The sequence below is a fragment of the Artibeus jamaicensis genome, unplaced genomic scaffold (assembly GCF_021234435.1).
Source record: "Artibeus jamaicensis isolate MK-2021 breed Jamaican fruit bat unplaced genomic scaffold, CSHL_Jam_final contig_332, whole genome shotgun sequence".
NCBI classification, from domain to species: Eukaryota; Metazoa; Chordata; class Mammalia; order Chiroptera; family Phyllostomidae; genus Artibeus; species Artibeus jamaicensis.
The window spans coordinates 38016075-38035811 of record NW_026521788.1 but is presented as its reverse complement, the minus strand read 5'-3'; the positions used below and the strand labels follow the sequence as shown (position 1 = coordinate 38035811).

Genomic DNA, 19737 nt, shown 5'->3' with positions numbered 1-19737 from the left:
TTTGTATCTCAGTTCTTTCACTTAGCATAAAGTGCTTTCAAATTCATCTATGTTGTTGCATGTATCAGTAGTTTGTTCCTTTTCACTGACAAGTTGTATTTTCCACTATGAATGTACCACTACTTATTTATCTATTTACTAACTGATGAACTTTTGCACTGTTTACAATTTATATCTATTACAAAGAAAGTTATATCTATAAACATTCACATTTCAGGTTTGGACATGTTTGCAGTGTAGCTCTTCCATAAATACTTAGCAGAAGGACTGCTTCACTAAACAGAAAGTGTGTGCTTAAGTTTTCAGCCAACTGTCAAACTATTTCCCAAAATGGTTGTATTATTTTGCATTTCAATCAGTAGTGTATGAATGAAACTGCCAGTTGACATCCTCAGTCTTAGCCATACTAGTGGATGTGTAGTACTATCTTATTGTGTTAGTCTGCATATCTCCAATGAGGCTGAGTATCTTTTCAGATGCTTATTTGCCATTCTTATATCTCCTCTGGGCAAACTGTCTACTCAACTCTTTTGTCCACTTAAAAAATCAACTCTTTGTCTTATTACTGAGTTGTAGAAGTCCTTTATATAGTTTGCAACACAAATTCTTTTTAAAAAAAAGATTTTATTTATTTTTAGAGAGAGGAGAAAGAAAGAGAGCAAGAGAGCAACATCGATGTGTGAGACATAAATCGATTGGCTGCCTCTTGCATGCCCCCAACTGGGGACCTGGCCAGCAACCCAGGCATGTGCCCTGACTGGGGAACTGAACCAGTGACCTATTGGTTTCTAGGCTGACACTCAGTCCACTGAGATATACCAGCCAGGGCTACAATACAAATTCTTTACCAGATCTCCTTTGCTAGTTTGTGACTTGCTTTTTCATTTTTTAAACAGTGTCTTCTAAATAGGAAATTTAAGTAGGCCTTAAATTTTGAGAAAGCCCAATTTATCACTTTTAAAAATGATTCATGCCTTTTGTGACCTAAGAAATTGGTGCTCAACCCAGGGTCACAATGATTTTCTAAAACATTTTCTGTAAAAGGTTTTATACTTTTAACTTTTATATGTAGGCTGATGATGCATTTCAAGATAATTTTGTATATGGAGTAAAGTAAGGGTTGAGATTCTCTTTTTAGCAAATAGATGCCCAATATTTTCTATTCCATGTTTTATAGACTGTTTTTACCCTGTTAAATTACTCAGGCACCCAAATCAATTGATCATTTATGTGCATATCCATTTTCAGACTCTATTATGTTCCACTGATACACATATTTATCCTTGAGCCAGCAGCACATTGATTACTGTAGTTTTACACTATGAAGTCTAAAATCAGGTGGTGAATCCTCTTTGTTCTTCTTTTTCAAAAGTGTTTTGGTACTTTGGATCCTTTGTATTCCCATATAAATGTCAGAATCAACACATCAATTTTCTACAAAACTTTGCTCTGATCTTGATTTGCACTGAATTGAAACTCTAAGCCACTTTTAGGGAAACTAGTATCTTAATACTGAATTCTCTAATTCACAACCAGGATATAATTTCCCACTTATCTAGGGCTGTATTAATTTGTTTTGACAACGTTTTCCAATTTTCAGTGTACAAGTCTTATATAATTTTGGTAAGCTTACTGCAAAATATTTAATTTTTTGATGACATTTCAAATGATACAGCTTTTAAAATTTTAATTCCTAATTGTTTTTTGCCAGTGTACATAAATTCAATGATTTCTGTGCAATGACTTTATGTTCTGCAACCCTGATAAACTCACTTAATTGGATTATCATAGCTTTACAGTATGATTTTTTAGATTTTTTAATGCAATGCTATATCATCTATTTTAAGTATCATTTTATGCATATAATCATGTTGTCTGCGTATAAAGACAATTTTACTTTACCTTTCCAATTCAACTGCAGAAATTATTTAATTCAACAAAATTTTAAATTAGAAATGAATGTATTTAAGCAAATGCAATGAAACAATTAAAATCTATCTGAATATCTGGTGTTTATCAAAGGGTCCTCTTGACTCCTAACCCTGAATATTTCCTTACATATAACTCTCTTATAATTATTTATAACTCCCTTTAAAATTATTTTTATGAAATGTGTTTTGGTGATATGGTGTTATATTGAGGAAAGTATCCCCTCTATGAAGGTATGTGGGAGAAACTTCCTTTTGATTTCAGAATCTGAATACTTATGTTTGTTCCAACAATTAGTTTAACCTAATAGATTTAAGGAATCATATACCCCATTCCACTTCAAAATGGTTTTTAAAAGCAAGACTTGTGAACTAACTCTAGCACTTATGTAATACTTTATGATCACATTTTCTTTCATAACCTTACTTGCCTATTCTATTTTTGTTACATAGTTCTTATTTCTAACTAATTTCATCTTACATTACCACAACCATCTTTCTAAATAAGAAAAAGAATATGTGTAGTAATATTCACTAATCTGTAATAATTATGCTGCTTATCATGAGGACACACTCTATATCAATAGACCACCAATGTTTATATGACATTTTATCTTACCAATAAAGGTAGTCCAGATCCACTACCAGAACTTTGTGATTGGTCAATAAGATCTTTTAATGATTCTCCAACTGGAATAAATGCTTCATCCTGTTCCAAATCACGATTGTAACGACGTCTGCTTGAGATACTCTTGCAATAATGTCTTTTAAAAAAGCAGAAAATAACCTACATCAAAACTCTAAAACTATAAAATTTAAAGGTAAGAAAATCTTGAGGTCATCAACACCATTATCCTTCACATAGAATCATATCAAAATCAGTCTTAGCATAGGATAATATATCCTCAGATAAAATAATGTCCAGAAATGTAGTTTATGAGGTCAAGTTCTATATGTCATGGTAAAATGGAAAATATCCATGGTGTGCTCACAGGAGGAAAAACAAAATTTAAAAAAGCACGCAAAGTGTAATGTAGCTATAAAAAATTTTGAAATTATGTATGTATGTCTAAAAAGATCAGATAGCCCTGGCTGGTGTAGCTCAGTGGATTGAGCACGGGCCTGTGAAGCAGAAAGTATATATAGAAAGTTATAGCAACTAAGGAAAGTGGACTGGAATGCACATGTGTGAACAAGGATGACTTCACTGTACCAGGCAGTGGGGGTGACAGATGCCAATGAGTGAGCATGTGTACTGTGTGGTCGTCATATTCAAAATTACTGAGTGACTAGAGCAACGAATCTGCATCAAATTTTGTACTGAACTAGACAGTCCTCCACGGAAACTCTTTGGATGATTTAGAAAGCTGCAGATGTGGGGCAACTGGTGACTGGAAGCTTCATCACGACAACGTACCCACTCATGCACTATGTCTCGTGCAGAGTTTTTTTGAAAAACATCAAATCACCCAGGTGACTCAGCCCCACTACAGCCCAGATTTGGTGCCCCATGACTTTTCCCAAAGGTATTATCACCCTTGAAAGGGAAGAGACTTCAGACCATTAATGAGATTTAGGAAAATACAATGGGGCAGCTGATGGCAATTGGAGAACCTGCGTGAGGTGCCAAGGTGTCTACTTTGAAGAGGACCAAGGTGTCATTGTCCCATGTACAATATTCATTGTACCTTCAATAAATGTCTGTTTGAATTTCATAGTACATGGCTGTATACTTTCTGAACAGACCTCATACGCTTTCTACTTTACGTAAGTATTTTCATTTGAATTTAAAAGCTTATATTTATGAATTAAAATGAACAATAAATATATTTCTATTTTTTATAAAAAAGATTTTATTTATTTACGTTTAGAGAAAGGGGAAGGGAGAGCGAGAAGGAGAGAAACATCAATGTGTGGCTGCCTCTCATGCATCCCCTACCAGGGACCTGGCCTGCAACCCTGGCATGTGCCCTGACCAGGAATCAAACTGGTGACCCTTTGGTTTGCAGGCTTGCACTCAATCCACTGAGCTACACCAGCCAGAGCAATATATGTCTATTTTTTTTAATAAAGTAAAGAGCAGTATGTGGAAAAGATACCAAACAAGTTCCCTTAATCCACTGATATTTTTGAAGGCTTCTCTTCCTAAAAATTCAAAATGCAAAATATTTCAAGCATGTAAGAATGTAGAAATTAACTGACACCCATGTGTATACCACTTAAATCTAATAAATATTAACATTATGCTATAAGTATTTTATATATTAAAATAAACAGAAATATTTGAAGCTCCAGCCATTTCCCTGATAATTCTATTTCCCTCCTTTACTAACAGCCAAAACACTATCCTAAAAGTGATGTCAATATGTATATTTATTATTTTACAATAACTGTACATATTCATAAACAACGCTGTTTCTTTGCATTCAAATTTACATAAATGGCATGCTGTACTAATATTTTACACCTTGCTTTTTAAGTACAAACTCCCTTTTAAATAAGGAAAAATATGTTTTACATATTTATTCAGGTTGATATATGTAAAAAAACAACAGCTCCTTATTGTTGATTTTGAGTGTGTCAGGTATTGTTCTGTGACTCTCACTTCATCTTTATAAAACTCCTATGAGATAAGTACTATTGTTCCCATTTTACAAATGAACAAGCTGGGATCCAAACCCATTCACTTGAAGTCACAGAACCTAGCAATATTAAGTGAGGATTTACTATTGTTCTTTGTGACTTAGTAACAAAACAACAGTTCCCATCTTATCTCCTCACCTTTTCCTACCCATTTTGTACTTGTGGGAACCAAACATTTTCAAATTTTCTAAGCTGATTTGTTTCATGTTTACCCCATTATTTCTTTTTTCCAAGCTTTTTTTTATTGATTATGCCATTACATTTGTTCTATTCCCCCCTTCCCCTCCCCTCCCCCCTGAACACCCCTCCCCCACCATTCCCTCCCTTTAGTTCATGAACACGTGTCCCAAGTTCTTCAGATTCTGTATTTCCCCTACTATTCTTACCCTCCCCCATCTATTTTCTATCTACTGTCTATGCTACTTATTTTCTGTACCTTCTCCCCCCTTCTCCTTCTCCCACTCCCCTGTTGCTAACCCTCCACGTGATCTTCATTTCTATGGTTCACTCCTGATCTAGATGTCCTCTTAATTTGCTTTTGTTTTAGGTGTGGTTGTTGATAACTGTGAGTTTGCTGTCTTTTCACTGTTCATCTTTTTTATCTTCTTTTTCTTAGGTAAGTCCCTTTAACATTTCATATAATAAGGGCTTGGTGATGATGAACTCCTTGAATTTGATCTTATCTCAGAAGCACTTTATCTGCCCTTCCATTCTAAATGAAAGCTTTGCTGGATAGATCAATCTTGGATGTAGGTCCTTGGCTTTCATGACTTGGAATACCTCTTTCCAGCCCCTTCTTGCCTGTAAGGTCTCTTTTGAGCAATCTGCTGACAGTCTGATGGGAACTCCTTTGTAGGTGACTGTCCCCTTATCTCTTGCTGCTTCTAGGATTCTCTCCTTCATTTTAATCTTGGCTAATGTAATGATGATGTGCCTTGGTGTGTTCCTTCTTGGGTCCAACTTCTTTGGGACTCTCTGAGCTTCCTGGATTTCCTGGAAGTCTATTTCCTTTGCTAGATTGGGGAAATTCTCCTTTATTATTTGTTCAAATAAGGTTTCCACTCGTGACTGTTCCTCTTCCCCTTCTGGTACCCCTATAATTTGGATGTTTGCGCGTTTAAAGATGTCCTGGAGGTTCCTAAGCCTCTCCTCCTTTTTTTGAATTCTTGTTTGTTCATTCTTTTCTGTTTGGTCATTTTTTCCTTCCTTCTAGTCTACTCCCTTGATTTGAGTCCCAGTTTCCTTTCCATTGCTATTGGTTTCCTGTGCAATTCCATTCATTTCAATTAGTTTAGCCTTCATATGTTCCTCTAATTTGTGACTAAAATCAACCAGTTCTCTGAGGATCCTGATCACCAGTGTTTTGAACTGTGCATCTGAAAGTTTGGCTATTTCTTCATCACTTAGATTTATCGGCTCTGGTGCTCTGAGTTGTTCTTGGGCCATGTTTTTATCTGTTTGTGCCTGTTACGTATGAGGAGCAAAGCCTTAGTTGTTTACCAGGGTGGGGCCACCCAGGTCACTGGTTTGTGATGCTGTATGTGGGAGCGGGGACAGAGAGGGAGTAATGGCGGTCCTCTCCGCTCACCCAGTCTGCCTCACCGCTCGCCCCCCTCCTGTTTATCTGAGCGTAAATGTGCAAGCCTGCTGCCCTACACTGAACGGGTTTCAAGGCTCGCCTCTTCACTGGTTTATCTGTATGCAAATGTGGGACCGACCCCAGACAGCCAGCCACGCCTCTTCCCTGTGTCCGCCCATAACCTGGGATCTGCACCCTCGGCTGCTTGTGCAGTGCCCCGGTCGGGGGTCTTTTTGGCCAACCCGCTCCGCTGCTGGCTTCACCCCTCTCACCAGTTTAGCTGAGTGGTTCGCTGTTTTCGGACTCCGTATTGTCGATTTTCTGTGTGGTTTGGTTGCGTTTATTGTTGTTGAAACTTTGTTGTTTTTAGATTTGGTTGTGCGAGGACGCAAGGTGTTTCTACCTATGCATCCATCTTGGTGGAAGTCCCCCATTATTTCTAAATAACATGCTTATGCTGACATTTTTAGTTTTTCAGTTTTAGGCTTTAACTATTGACTTCACACTGTGGAAGATGAAGATTTAACTCATTTAATACCCCCACTGCCCTTTCCTCAAACAGAAGAATTTCTATCCTTATATCCTCTTATAACATAGTTATAAGCACAGTATTTGTTTAAATCAGTATTCAGTGTTTGCATTATGACAACTAAGTGAACTCCACACATGGATCTCATTGTCCTTTTTTTTTTTGCTTTTCTGAACTCCCACCCCATGGGGCACAGGCAAAGATCCATTACTTCTGGGGAAGGAGTAGAAGTAAATCCCTCTCTCTGCCTCTGGGGGAATTGTAGGGAAACATTTTCCTCACCTGGCCAAAGATCCACCGATACTTAGGAAGGCTCAGTATCTTAAGAAAGCCTTTTAAGGTTTAGCAACACAGGAGCCTACCCTAAGGACAAAAAACATTCCCTCCTCTACTCTCCACCTGCCCCCACCATGAGTTACATACAACAGCAGGCTACCTCTGGGGTAAGAGCTAATGTATGGAAAGAGACCCCTGCTGTGGTACAGTCATGAAAGCAATAAAAGGTGAAAGCTGAGGGGGTTAGCAGAAACAGAGAAAAACCCTTCCCAACCTCCAAGAACAACATAATATCATATTATCACCAAATGAGTTTGAAACCTGTGATGCACTAAAGGCCCAGACCCAAACATTAAACGAAGCCCAAGCCTACTGAATTTTTAACCAGCCTGACTTACAAGCCCTCAATACTAACAAAAGTCTAAGAGAAGAGGCACACCCACTTTTAGGTATGTGTGGATATATATATATATATATATCTATTTCAAAAGTCAGTTTGTCATTCTAACAAACTAATATAATAAATGATAAAATATAATTTAAAAACACACATATCTTTAATATATTAAAGTTGTTTGAAACCAAATATTAGGGAAACCCTTAAAAGAAACCATGAAAAAAAATTACATACAGTGGGCCAAAGATAAGAATTATGAAAATCATGTTAGCCAGAAGACAAGAAAGTGGTATCTGTAAAGGGGAATAAAAAAGTCAGCCCAGAATTCTATATCCAGTACAAATACCTTTGGAAAATGAAGGCAAAAGATTTTTCAGACTGACAACAACTGAGAGCTTATGGCCAGCAGACCTACATGCAAGAAATTATAATGAGGTTCTTCAGACAGAAGAAATATGCCAAATGAAAACTTGGACCTAAAACTTAAATAGAGAGTGATGAGAGTCATAAAAATAAACATGAATATAAAGCATGTTTTTTCTTATTTTTAACCACTTTAAGGCTGATTGGCTGCTCCACATTTAGGTAAATGTTTATTATATTTTTTAATATATGAAACATTACTTTGCAATATTACTTTACTATCAAAATCACCCATTTTTAATACTGAACTTATTGGGACTGAGATGTCCCCTAATGGCAATGAGAATGATGGGCTAATTATAAAGCTAGAACTGGGCTTTATATATGATAATTAATCTGTGATACTGCTTCCAAGCAGATATTCCAGGTTAAGGGGAAGTTGATGAACAGCAACAAAATTTAGTAAGTACCTACTGTGTGTTAAGTAAGCATGGGGGACAAGGGGCACACTGGTTCACCATGTTCCTTAATACTTGAACAGGAAAGTGGTAATTTATCAGCTAGCCATCATCCATGTTAGCAAACAAGTAACCTCTGCTATCACTGAGGTTCCTGTCCAGTGGGAAAGGTAGACTTTAGGCAAATGATTGCAAATGAAAAAATGTTAGGTAAAGATAGTAAATGCTTTAGGTGTAGATCATGGGTTTTCACCAGTTTTTAAGGGTAAAGAAATCATTTGCAAAACATGACAGAAATTCCATGACAGAAAAAAATACAAAGAACTGTCCAAATGAAACAGAAATAATAGCTAATACACAATGAACGGAGGTGATAGCCAGGGATGTGGTTTTGGAGAAGGTATTGATCTTGAGGACTATGTTATTATCATGAATGTAAATCGGATTCAAGAAGAATAAATTTTCAAATATTTTTAGATTGGAACAAAACAGTCATCAGGAAAAAAGTAAAACAAAATATTAATGACTAATACATAAAAAAGACTAATCCCGATATGAAGAAATATATCCCTCTTTAACTTTAATTTTATCCTTATATGGCCTGTTATAGATAGAAATTTGTGTCTTGTTAAAATTGAGCTAAATGTATCTGATACACCAAAATTTTGTGAATTTGCTCAATAATTGGTCTTTAAGTAAATAAATTTCGAAAGCTAAGTATACAAGGTAGTCATGAGATTATCTGTAATACTTAGTTTAAAACTATAAAAAGAGGCTAAACGAACAGTTTGTGGTGTCTGTGAATGTAATGAACTGCCTAGATCACGCACTTATATGTCCATGGCTTGATTCTGAGATGAGTGTTCTTTTCAGTTAATCTTTAAAAAAAAATTTTTTTTTATTGTTGTTCAAGTACAGTTGTCTCCATTTTCACCCCACCAGGCCCCGCCACGCCCCACCCATCCCCATCTCCCATCCTCAAACCTACCCCCCTTGGCTCTACGTGTCCTCTTAAAAGACATTAGCTTGTGTCAGGGTTCCCTTGATCTGCATTTCCAGTGCTCTTCATTTTGTGTAGCTTCATATTTCTACCTGGGGTAATTTTTTTTTCTACTTGAAGAACTTTCCTTTCACATTTCTTGTGAAGATCTGCTGGTGATGAATTCTTTCAAATTTTTGTTATGTCTGAAAGTCTTTACCTTGCTTTCATTTTTGAAAAATATTTTCCCTGAGCATAGAATTCTAGATTCATGATTTTTCCTTTGAGTACTTTAAAGATGGGGCTTCACTGTCTTCTTCCATGCACTGTTTCCCATGAAAAGTAGGTTTCATGGAGGACAGCCTTTTCAGTCCTTTGTATATAATCTGCCTTCTTCCCTCTGGCTGCATTTAAAATTTTTTTCTTTATCACTAGTTTTGAGCAATTTGATTATGATGTGCCCTGGTGTAGTTATCTTCATGTTTCTTGTGCTAAGGGTTTGCTGAGCCTTCTGGATCTATGAGTTTATAGCTTTCACTAAATTTGGAAATTTTGGGGGTCATTATTTCTTAAAATACTTTTCCTGTCTCCTCCTCTTCTTTGGAAACTCTAATTTTATATATATTTAAGTGCCATAGCTCATGGGTGCTTGATTCATTTTTAAGTCCTTAAAAAAAAGATTTATTTATTTATTTTTAGAGAGAGGGGAAAGGAGGAAGAAAGAGAGGGAAACATCAACATGTGGTTGCTTTTTGCATGCCACCTACTGGGAACTTGGCCAGCAATCCAGGCAGGTGCCCTGATTGGGAATAGAATTGGTGACCCTCTGCTTCACAGGCTGGCACTCAATCCACTGAGCCAGACCAGCCAGGGGTTGGGGGTGCAGGGGTGGGGGTGGGGGGTGGTGTGTGTGTGTCTGTGTGTGTGTGTCCATTTAAGTGCCATAGCTCAATGGTGTGTGACTCATTTTTATGTTCTTTTTTAAATGTTTAGTTTCTATTGCTGTCTTCATGTTCACTGCCATTAATCTTACCCAGTGTATAATTCACCTCAGATATTATAGATTTCATTTCCTGAAGTGAGATTGGTGTCTTAAAAAACATCTTCCATGTCTCTATTTAACTTGAATATATAAAATATAGTTATAATTACTGTTTTAATGTCCATGTCTGCTAATTCTAAAAACCTACAACAGTTCAAGTTAGTATTGACCTGATAATCTTTGATTGAATGGCAGATTCTGTGAATTTTACTTTGCTGGATGCTAGATATCTCTGTAATTCTGTAAATATTCTTGAGCTTTGTTTGAGAACGTAACTACCTGAAAAAGATCCAATCCATTTGGGTCTTGTTTTTGAGACAGGACCAAAACCATGTTTAATATAGAGTTAATTATTCTGCAATATTGAGGCAAGACCCTTCTGAGTACTCTAACCAATGCCCTGTAAATTACAAGGGTTTTCAAGTCTCATAGCTGGAGGGAAAACCTCTATTCCCAGCCTTAGGTAGTTTCCTCACTTGTCCTCACCTGTGAGGAATCAGCTAAATATTCAATGGCAACCTTATGCAGATCTCCAGATTCTTTTTATGCAAGGCTCTCTCCTCTCCAGTACTCTTACAAACTGTAGCTGCTATTGTCTCCCCAGACTTTCAACTATATGTCCTCGATTCAGATTCTGCTGGGTTACATTGGGTTCCTCCTGTGTTGTGCAGCCAGAAACCCACTTGTTTCCTAATTTTCAGGGATCAAATGTCCTTTTACTATCTGATTGGCAGCTGTTAGTATGTGAGTGGGTCTTACTGATTACAGGCTTCCCTGTAAGATAAATCTTCCTGGGCCAGTTCACTGGGCCCAAAAGTCATTATGTTTAGTATTTTTCTCTTGGACTGAATGGATTTCCTCTATGAGAATCTTCCATCTTTAACAAGCCTATCTGACAGGGTACTGGAGGGTTGAGGGACCTACCAATCAGTACATAAATGTTCAGTTTACCTCCTTGCTATCACTATAATACCTCACCCTCAATAGTAGGGTATCACAGATGAGAACCTTATTTTTGTTCTTTCCAGAGATTACAGTTACTAGCCTTCTGTTAGGGAGATAGATGATGGGGAAGTCAGATGTGATCATTCAGAATGGAAGTGGGGATCTCAATGTCTGTGGTATACGACTTGCAAAATGGCCTACAAAGATCCTCACCTCTTGGTATGCATTCCCTTATTTACTTCCCTTTCATAATGTACTTAGGGCTGACCTGTGTGACCAAGAGAATATGGCAGCAGTAATAATGTGGCTTCTGAGTCTAGAACAGCAATTTTCAACCTTTTTCATCTTATGGCACACACATAAACTACTAAAATTCCATGGCACACCAAAAATACATTATTTGGAAATCTGACAGAAATATAGGTATAATTTTGATTCATTCACACCAGATGGCTATTGTTGTGTTGGATGTTGTCACTTTATTTGACAGACTGAGGGAAGAGGTCAGTCAGTGCCCAGGACTAAACAGTCAGGTATTACAAGGTATTTTTTATGAGATTAAAAAAAAGATTTTATTTATTTACTTTTACAGAGAAGGGAAGGGAAGAAGAAAGAAAGGGAGAGAAACATCAATGTATGAAATATTGCATGCCTCTCACAGGTCCCCAGCTAGGCACCTGGCCTGCAACTGAGGCATGTGCCCTGACTGGGAATCAAATCAGTGACCTGTGGGTTCGCAGGTCAGTGCTCAATGCCCTAAGTCACACCAGCCAGGGCGGGTACAACCAGCCAGGGCGGGTTTTAAAAAATTATTGTGGCACACTGGTTGAAAATCGCTGCTCTAGATCATATAATAGCACTGCAGTTTCCACCTTAGTCTCTTAGATCACTCATTATGGAGGGAAGCCAAGCTTCAATTAGCTCTGTGGACAGGGTACCATGAGAAGAACTAAGGTCACTTGCCAACTTAAAAGCCTTGGAGTGAGCTACCTTGGAAGGTGATCTACCAGCTCCAGTCAAGTCTTCATGTGAGATCCTGAACCAACCAGACAAGTTACTCTTGAATTCCTGACCCACAGAAACAGTGAGAGATAATAATTGCAGTTTTGAAATACCAAATTTGGGAGTGATTTCTTAATGCAACATTAGATTGCCAAGACAGAGCATGACTTGCTAAAAACAGACTGGCAGGCAATTTGCTTGGTTTTACTTCTACTCTCAGCATCACTTTCAGAGATAACTAGTACTACCAACTCCTGAGCTTCTCAAGGAGCTCTACAGTATAAACGGTTTGCCTTTTCACTATCAATTTCTGGCCTTGGGTTCAGATTTTTTTAGGTCTGTAAAGTCACTTATTGTTCATCCATATGTTTCACAGTTCCAAAGATTTCTGCTATAATAGTTCCAAAGATTCTTGTGCTCTTTGTCTTAGCTGGACAAAGAAGTTAAAAACTATTGCTGTTTGACTCTGGGGAGCAAAAGTAAATAACTATGCTCAAGCTGCTCCTTCATCTCAAAGACCTATTATCAAACATTTGAATCTTTGTCAGTATAATAGGTGAAAAACAATGATCTCAGTATGATTTCAATTTATATTTTTCATACTATGAGTATTCTTTTTAATTTTTATTGTTGACACTATTACAGATGTCTCCATTTCCCCCCCTTTGCCCACCTCCACCCAGCTCCCACCCTTCCTTCCCTCTGGCCATCACCACACTGTTTTCTGGGTGTACGGATTATGCATTTTTGTCCTTTGGCTAATCTCTTCACCTTCTTTCATCCAGCATCCAGCTGCCCCCACCCTCCCACCAAATGCTATTAGTCTGTTCCACGTGTACATGCCATTATGAGCATTTTTCAGTCATCTTTCAATTTTTCTTTTAAGAGCCACATGCATTTCTTTTTGGATAAATAATGTGTTCATTTTGTGGCCCACTTTCCTAATGACTTATTAGATTTTCTTCTGATTTATAGAAGTTCTTTACATTCAAGAAACCAGTTCTTTACATGAACTGACCATGTGTTTCACTGCTAGTCTGTCTTCTGGCCATACAGGGTGGTTTCTTCCACATAGTGAAGTTGTTTTTCTGTGTAGTTGACACTGCCAATCTTTTCTTTTTTTTAAGGATTTTTTACCTCTACATTTTGTGTCAGACTCTCAAATATCTTCCACCCTCTGAGATTATTTTTATTTTTAGAGAGAGGGGAAGGAAGAGAAAAAGAGAGGGAGAGAAACATCAGTGTGTGGTTGCCTCTCATGCAATCCCCACTGGGGACCTGGACGACAAGCCAGGAATGTGCCCTGACTGGGTAGGAATTGAACCAGTGACCCTTTGGGGTTCACAGGCCAGCACTCAATCCACCTAGCCACACCAGCCAGGTTATTTTATAAAATTCCTGTGTGGTTTGCTCTAGTACTTTAATCATTTCATTTTGTATATACCTAGTTCCAATCTCGTTAAAATTTATTTTTGTTTAGGAATTGATTCAACTTCATTTTTTCCCATATAGCTACCTACTCCCAAATCTACTTATTAATCCACCTTTTCCTCGGTGACTTGAAATGTTACTTTTATCAGATACTAAATTTCCTTATATACTTGTGTTTATTTATAGGTTTAGTAACCTGTCACTAATCTCTTTGTATTCATTCGTCTGTGAAATGAATAAAATAAATAACATTTTACTTTAGGAGTTTATGCTCTCCTCTTATTATTTTTTCTCTCCTGGCAATTTCTTTTGAAATCATAACAGAATATAAACAATTCTTAAGCCCCAAATAACTAAAGAATAATAATATAGTTGGTTTTTTGAAACAGGGTTTAAACATTCAGATATAAGAAAGTTAAATACTGCATAAAATAAGAAAATGGTAAGTACTCATGAGCATCACAAGAAATATAAAGTTGTGTCTAATTAAATTATTGGTAGTAAGATCCTCTCTTCCCTTAAGAAAATTCTAATCTAGCCCTGGCTGGTGTAGCTCAGTGGATTGAGCGCCGGCCTGCGAAACAAAGGATCATGGTTTGCTTCCCAGTCAGGGCACATGCCTGGGTTGCAGGCCAGTCCCCCGCAGGGGACCCATGAGAGGCAACCATACATTGATATTTCTCTCCTTCTCACCTTCTCTTCCCCTCTAAAGATAAATAAATAAACATTAAAAAAAAGAAAATTATAATCTAGTTAATTTAGGGAGATATAAACAGCAAATACAAGTTAATGATTTCTAAATTACATTTAGCAGTAAATGGTTTCTCCCTATTGGCTTTAAGAACAACTACTTATATCTACTATTCAACAAAATATCTTGCATCAAAAAGTTCTTACTTGTAACAAAAGCAGCTGGAGAAGATGATCATAGCAATTATGCAGATAGCCATGGAAATGAGCACAACCAGCCATCGAATGCTCCCATCTAAAAATGGACCTGACAATGAAAGTAAACAATAAACATGTATTTCTATGACATCTTATTAAAATTAAAAATTTAAATTCTAGAAAAATTATATATTAGTAAAAGCAAAGAAAATATTTTACTGAAAATTTTAATCATACATTTATTTCCCTGCTAACTTACCTATAACAACAGGGGGCAGTGTAGGTTGTAAATACTGGTTACATAAATTGGTACGACAACATTCTATTGTCCTGCGTAGTTGGGCTTTTGGTGAATCCTAGACAAAGAGTAATGACAAAATTAGAAATGGTTAGATATGCTAAATTGATAATGAAAATTTTAAATATTCATTTAAAATACGGTCCCCCCATAAAATAGGGTCCCTGGCTGGTGTAGCTCAGTGGATTGAGCGCGGGCCTGGGAACCAAGCAACCACGGTTCGATTCCCAGTCAGGGCACATGCCTGGGTTGCAGGCCAGTTCCCAGCAGGGGACACACCAGAGGCAACCATACATTGATATTTCTCTCCCTCTCTCCTTCCTTTCCCCTCTAAAGATAAATAAATTAAATCTTTAAAAAAATTATATTTTAAATATTCATAAAATATAATTTCTAATTCAGTAAGTGAAAAGTACCTGCAAATTTTATGGGTTAAAAAAAATTATAAAAAATTAGAATTTGTGCTAACATAGTTTATAGTTGTGAAGACTATAAAATGGTTTTTATTAAGAAGAACCCAAATATGTGGATGGTATCTTAGAATCAGACCATAATTTGATAGCAGATAGAAGTTTGTAAATATTTTCCATCAAACTTTGGCATATTTTATTATTTATTACTATTCGTTTTTAGTTAAAAAAAAAAGTAAATTCATGAGATCTTTTTCTAAAAACACAGGTAATATATTTTATTACAGTGTTAAACTGGTAGGGGTTTAAATATAAAAACAGGGTTTTTATATTTATGTTGAGGGTCCCTCACCAACAATTCAAGTCAAGGTTTTTTAAAAAAAATATTTTATTGATTATGCTATTACAGTTGTCCCATTTCCCCCCTGCACACCCCCTCCCATCCACATTCCTCCCCCACCTTTAGTTCACATCCATGTGTCATACTTGTAAGTTCTTGGCTTCTACATTTCCCATACTATTCCTACCCTCCCCCTGTCTATTTTTCTTTTCTATATTACTTATTCTCTGTACCTCCCTCTCTTCTCCCCCCCCCCATGCCCCTATTGATAACCTTCCATGTGGTCTCCATTTATGTGGTTTTATTCCTGTTCTAGTTGTTGGCTTAGTTTGTTTTTCTTTCTGTTTTAGGTGTGGTTGTTAATTATTGTGAGTTTGCTGTCATTTTACTATACAGGTTTTTTATCTTCTTTTCCCTAGATAAGTCCCTTTAACATTTCATATAATAAGGGCTTGGTGATGAGGAACTCCTTGAACTTGACCTTATCTGAGAAGCACTTTATCTGCCCTTCATTCTAAATGAAAGCTTTGCTGGATAGAGCAATCATGGATGTAGGTCCTTACCTTTCATGACCTGAAATACTTCTTTCCAGCCCCTTCTTGCCTGTAAGGTCTCTTTTGAGAAATCCGCTGACAGTCTGATGGGAACTCCTCTGTAGGTGACTGTTCCCTTATCTCTTGCTGCTTCTAGGATTCTCTCCTTCATTTTAGTCTTGGGTAATGTAATTCTATTGTGCCTTGGTGTGTTCCTCCATGGGTCCAACTTCTTCAGGATTCTCTGAGAATCCTGGATTTCCTAGAAGTCTATTTCCTTTGCCAGAATGGGGAAGTTCTCCTTTATTATTTGTTCAGATAAGTTTTCCACTCGTCACTGTTCCTCTTCCCCTTCTGGTACCCCTATAATTCTGATGTTGGAACATTTAAAGATGTCCTGGAGGTTCCTAAGCCTCTCCTCATTTTTTTGAATTCTTGTTTCTTCATTTTTTTCTGATTGGATGATTCTTTCTTCCTTCTGGTCCACTCCACTGAGTCCCAGTTTTCTTCCCATCACTACTGGTTCCCTGTACATTTTCCTTTATTTAACTTAGCGTAGCCTTCATCTTTTCATCTAATTTGTGACCAAATTCAACCAATTCTGTGAGCATCCTGATCACCAGTGTCTTGAACTGTGCATCTGATAGGTTGGCTGCTATCTCTTCATTGCTTAGCTGTATTTTTTCTGGAGCTTTGATCTGTTCTTTCCTTTGGGCTATTTTTTTGTCTTGACATGCCTGTTACATAGTGAGGGGCAGAGCTTTAGGTGTTCACCCCTATAGGGCAACCCACATTACTGGGTTGTGACGCTGTATGCGGGACAGGTGTCTGAGAAGGAATAATGGCGCGTGCTCTGCTCTCTGCCAGATTTCAGTCACTTCCCCTGCTTCCCACAAGCAAATTGGGCCCTTCTGGTGCTGATTCCCGTGTGGGTGGGCTTGTGTACATCCTGGGACCCTGTGGTTTTCTCCAACAAACTCTCCTGTGAGGCTGGGAGTTTTTCACAGCACCTCAACCCCCACAGGTGTTTTCAATCAATGTTTTGAGGTTTTATATCCCCATGCTGGGACCCTCGGTTGCGAGGTCTGTCTCACTCCTCAGTTTCACCTGGTTATCTGTGCACAAATATGGGACTGCTTGGCCTACCAGCCACCTTGCACAACACTCCCCTCCAGAATCCCCTGCCTCGTTGGGTCCGCCAGCTGCCTCTCTGTGCACCTGGGGTCCGCTAGGTGCCCTGTTGAGCCTACTTTGTTTAGGCTCCCCAACTCTGCCCCTCCTGCCAGTCTGGATGAATGTGTCTACTTTAACTCCTTGGTTGTCGTACTTTCCATACAGTTCAATCTTCTGTCAGTACTGGTTATTTTTTCATTTTTAAATTGTTGTTGCCCTTGGTTGTGTGAGGAGGTACAGTGTGTCTACCTACACCTCCATCTTGGCGGGAAGTCCTGTATTTCTGAGTTTTAAAGAGACCAAAACCAGATATGAGATGTGTCCTTAACAGATCAGAACACAAGCACACAGAATGTACTACAGTCCTGGGAACAGATATCAACAATCATGTGTGAAGTTTTATTTGACTAACAGTACAGTACTTGATAAGTTCTTAACTTGAATGCTGACATTTCAGTACTACCCAGGAGAACTGCCATTCTGGGCCAAGAGACTATCACAATGGAACTGTTTATTATTATAAAAGTAGCAAGAATGTAAGCAGAAATTGACTGTTATTCTTTAAAAAAATTTTTTTAAATCCTCACCCAAGGATATTGCCCACTGATTTTAGGGACAGAGGAAGGGAGAAAGGGAGGAGGAGGAGGATGCAGGGAGAGAAGGAGAGAAACAGTGACTGGTTGCCTCCTGTATATGCCCCAACCAGGTATCGAACACGCAACTTAGGTATGTACTCAAACCAGGGATCGAACCCCCACAACCTTTGGCACATGGTACAATGTTTCAACCGAGCCACCCAGCCAGGGTGACCATGTTATTATTAAAAACCAGATGGCCAGAAGGTAAAATCTCAGTATAATTAGGTATTACTTTAAAAATGAATCTGAAAAGTCCATGACTTGAGATTCTATAAGAGAAGATGGGTCAAGAACACTGGAAACCTCCAAAAGAACAAGTTTTACAGTATTTTTTTACTTTCTGACAATTTTCTTTTCTATTTTTTTAAGAGTTTGTTTATTTTTAGAGACAGGGGAAGGGAGGAAGAATGTGGAGAGAAACACCAATGTGTGGTTGCCTCTTGCACGCCCCGTACTGGGAACTTGGTCTGCAACCCAGGCATGTGTCCTGACTGGGAATCGAATTGGCATCCTTTGGTTCGCATGCCAGCACTCAATCCACTGACCCACACCAGCCAGGGCTAACAATGGATTTTAAAGAGAAAGAAACATGTTAGAAGCTATACCAGTGACTCTGAAATAATCCCAGATCTTAAAAAAAAATCCTTACATGAATGATGGAATAAAGAGTACATAATTAAAGATGAATAAAAGTGCCAACCATCTAAGAATAGTTCCAGGAATGCTAAAGTTCAAAATGAGCTTAGCCCTGAAGAAAAAATTCAAACCAAGAAAGGGCCTTTTTGGCAGTGCTAGCAGACAGACCACCAAGCAATGGGACAAAATAGTAGACAATGAAGGAAAAAGAAAAGGTACATTTCTCCAACTCCTGTTTCATTTCTGTCTTCTCTACCAAGAATGATTGTAAGAATGGAGAAGGTAGACACAACACCAGTAAGTGGGAACTGATATCCCAGATGTGTGAAAGAGATCCTACAATGTTTTTAATAGCTCTATGAGATCCTCACTGTTTTATATAACTCTATAAAACTTCTATCTTTTAACCTAGGTGAATGATATCACAGGAAGATGACAGCACTTGTCAGATGGCAGAAAGATACAATTTAAAGATTTTTAAAACAAGGAGTGTTAGAAACTAGATAGCTAAATGTTATTATTTCTTTTCTAAATGGGAAAGAAAATAGACTTTACCAATAAGATTCGAGGCAACATGGTATTATGGAAAACTCTGGAATAAAATAGCTTAAATCCTAGCTTTGCCACTTACTAAACTTTGTGACCATGAGCAATAAACTTACTTCTCTCTGGATTTAGTTTCCTCTGCTGTAAAATGGAGGATAAAAAATATGTTTTACAGGGTAACTGGCAGGAAATGAGGTATAATATACCAAGTACCCAGCATATTAAATGCAAACAGCAAATATTCAATAAATTAATTCTTCTTCCTCTAGTGAACTTGGCATGGATCCTAATCAAGGTTCCAGAAAGCCAAAAATGCCTGTAAACCCCTGGAAGACTCAATATGATTTTACCAAAAATAAGGAACATCAAACCCACCTTACATCCTTCTTATGTAGGTTAACTGAGTAGGCAAAAGTCAGGAGTGTCTAGATAATGAAGTTGGCTGACACAACCTTTCCTTTCCCATTCCTTCCCTCCCCTCTTCCAACCAAGTCCATTTGTATCTACAGATTTATATGGGCAGTAAAAACCCTTGTGAGGGAAAAACTCACTTGAAATTCATGAAATAGGAGATTCAGTGAGCTTGGACAGGAGGGGGTGAGGGAGTGGTACATGAAAAAGGAAATGAAGTCAAACTGTAAGGAATGGCAAGCAATTTCTTAGAAAAAATTCATCGTATAGAAAGAAACAGAATAAGCTAGAT

General features: G+C 37.7%; 1 protein-coding gene across 3 annotated transcripts in view; it reads right to left on the bottom strand.

The window, feature by feature from the left end:
- Window positions 1-19737, bottom strand: part of BMPR1A (bone morphogenetic protein receptor type 1A) — a 176034-nt gene that overhangs the window by 11508 nt on the left and 144789 nt on the right. For all 3 annotated transcript variants that reach the window (XM_053663845.1, XM_053663844.1, XM_037163360.2), the window contains 3 exons: window positions 14720-14816; window positions 14470-14569; window positions 2548-2692 (listed from right to left, as the gene is read on the bottom strand). In XM_053663845.1, the coding sequence (XP_053519820.1) occupies window positions 2548-2692; window positions 14470-14569; window positions 14720-14816 (342 nt within the window). The remainder of the gene's footprint in view (window positions 1-2547; window positions 2693-14469; window positions 14570-14719; window positions 14817-19737) is intronic.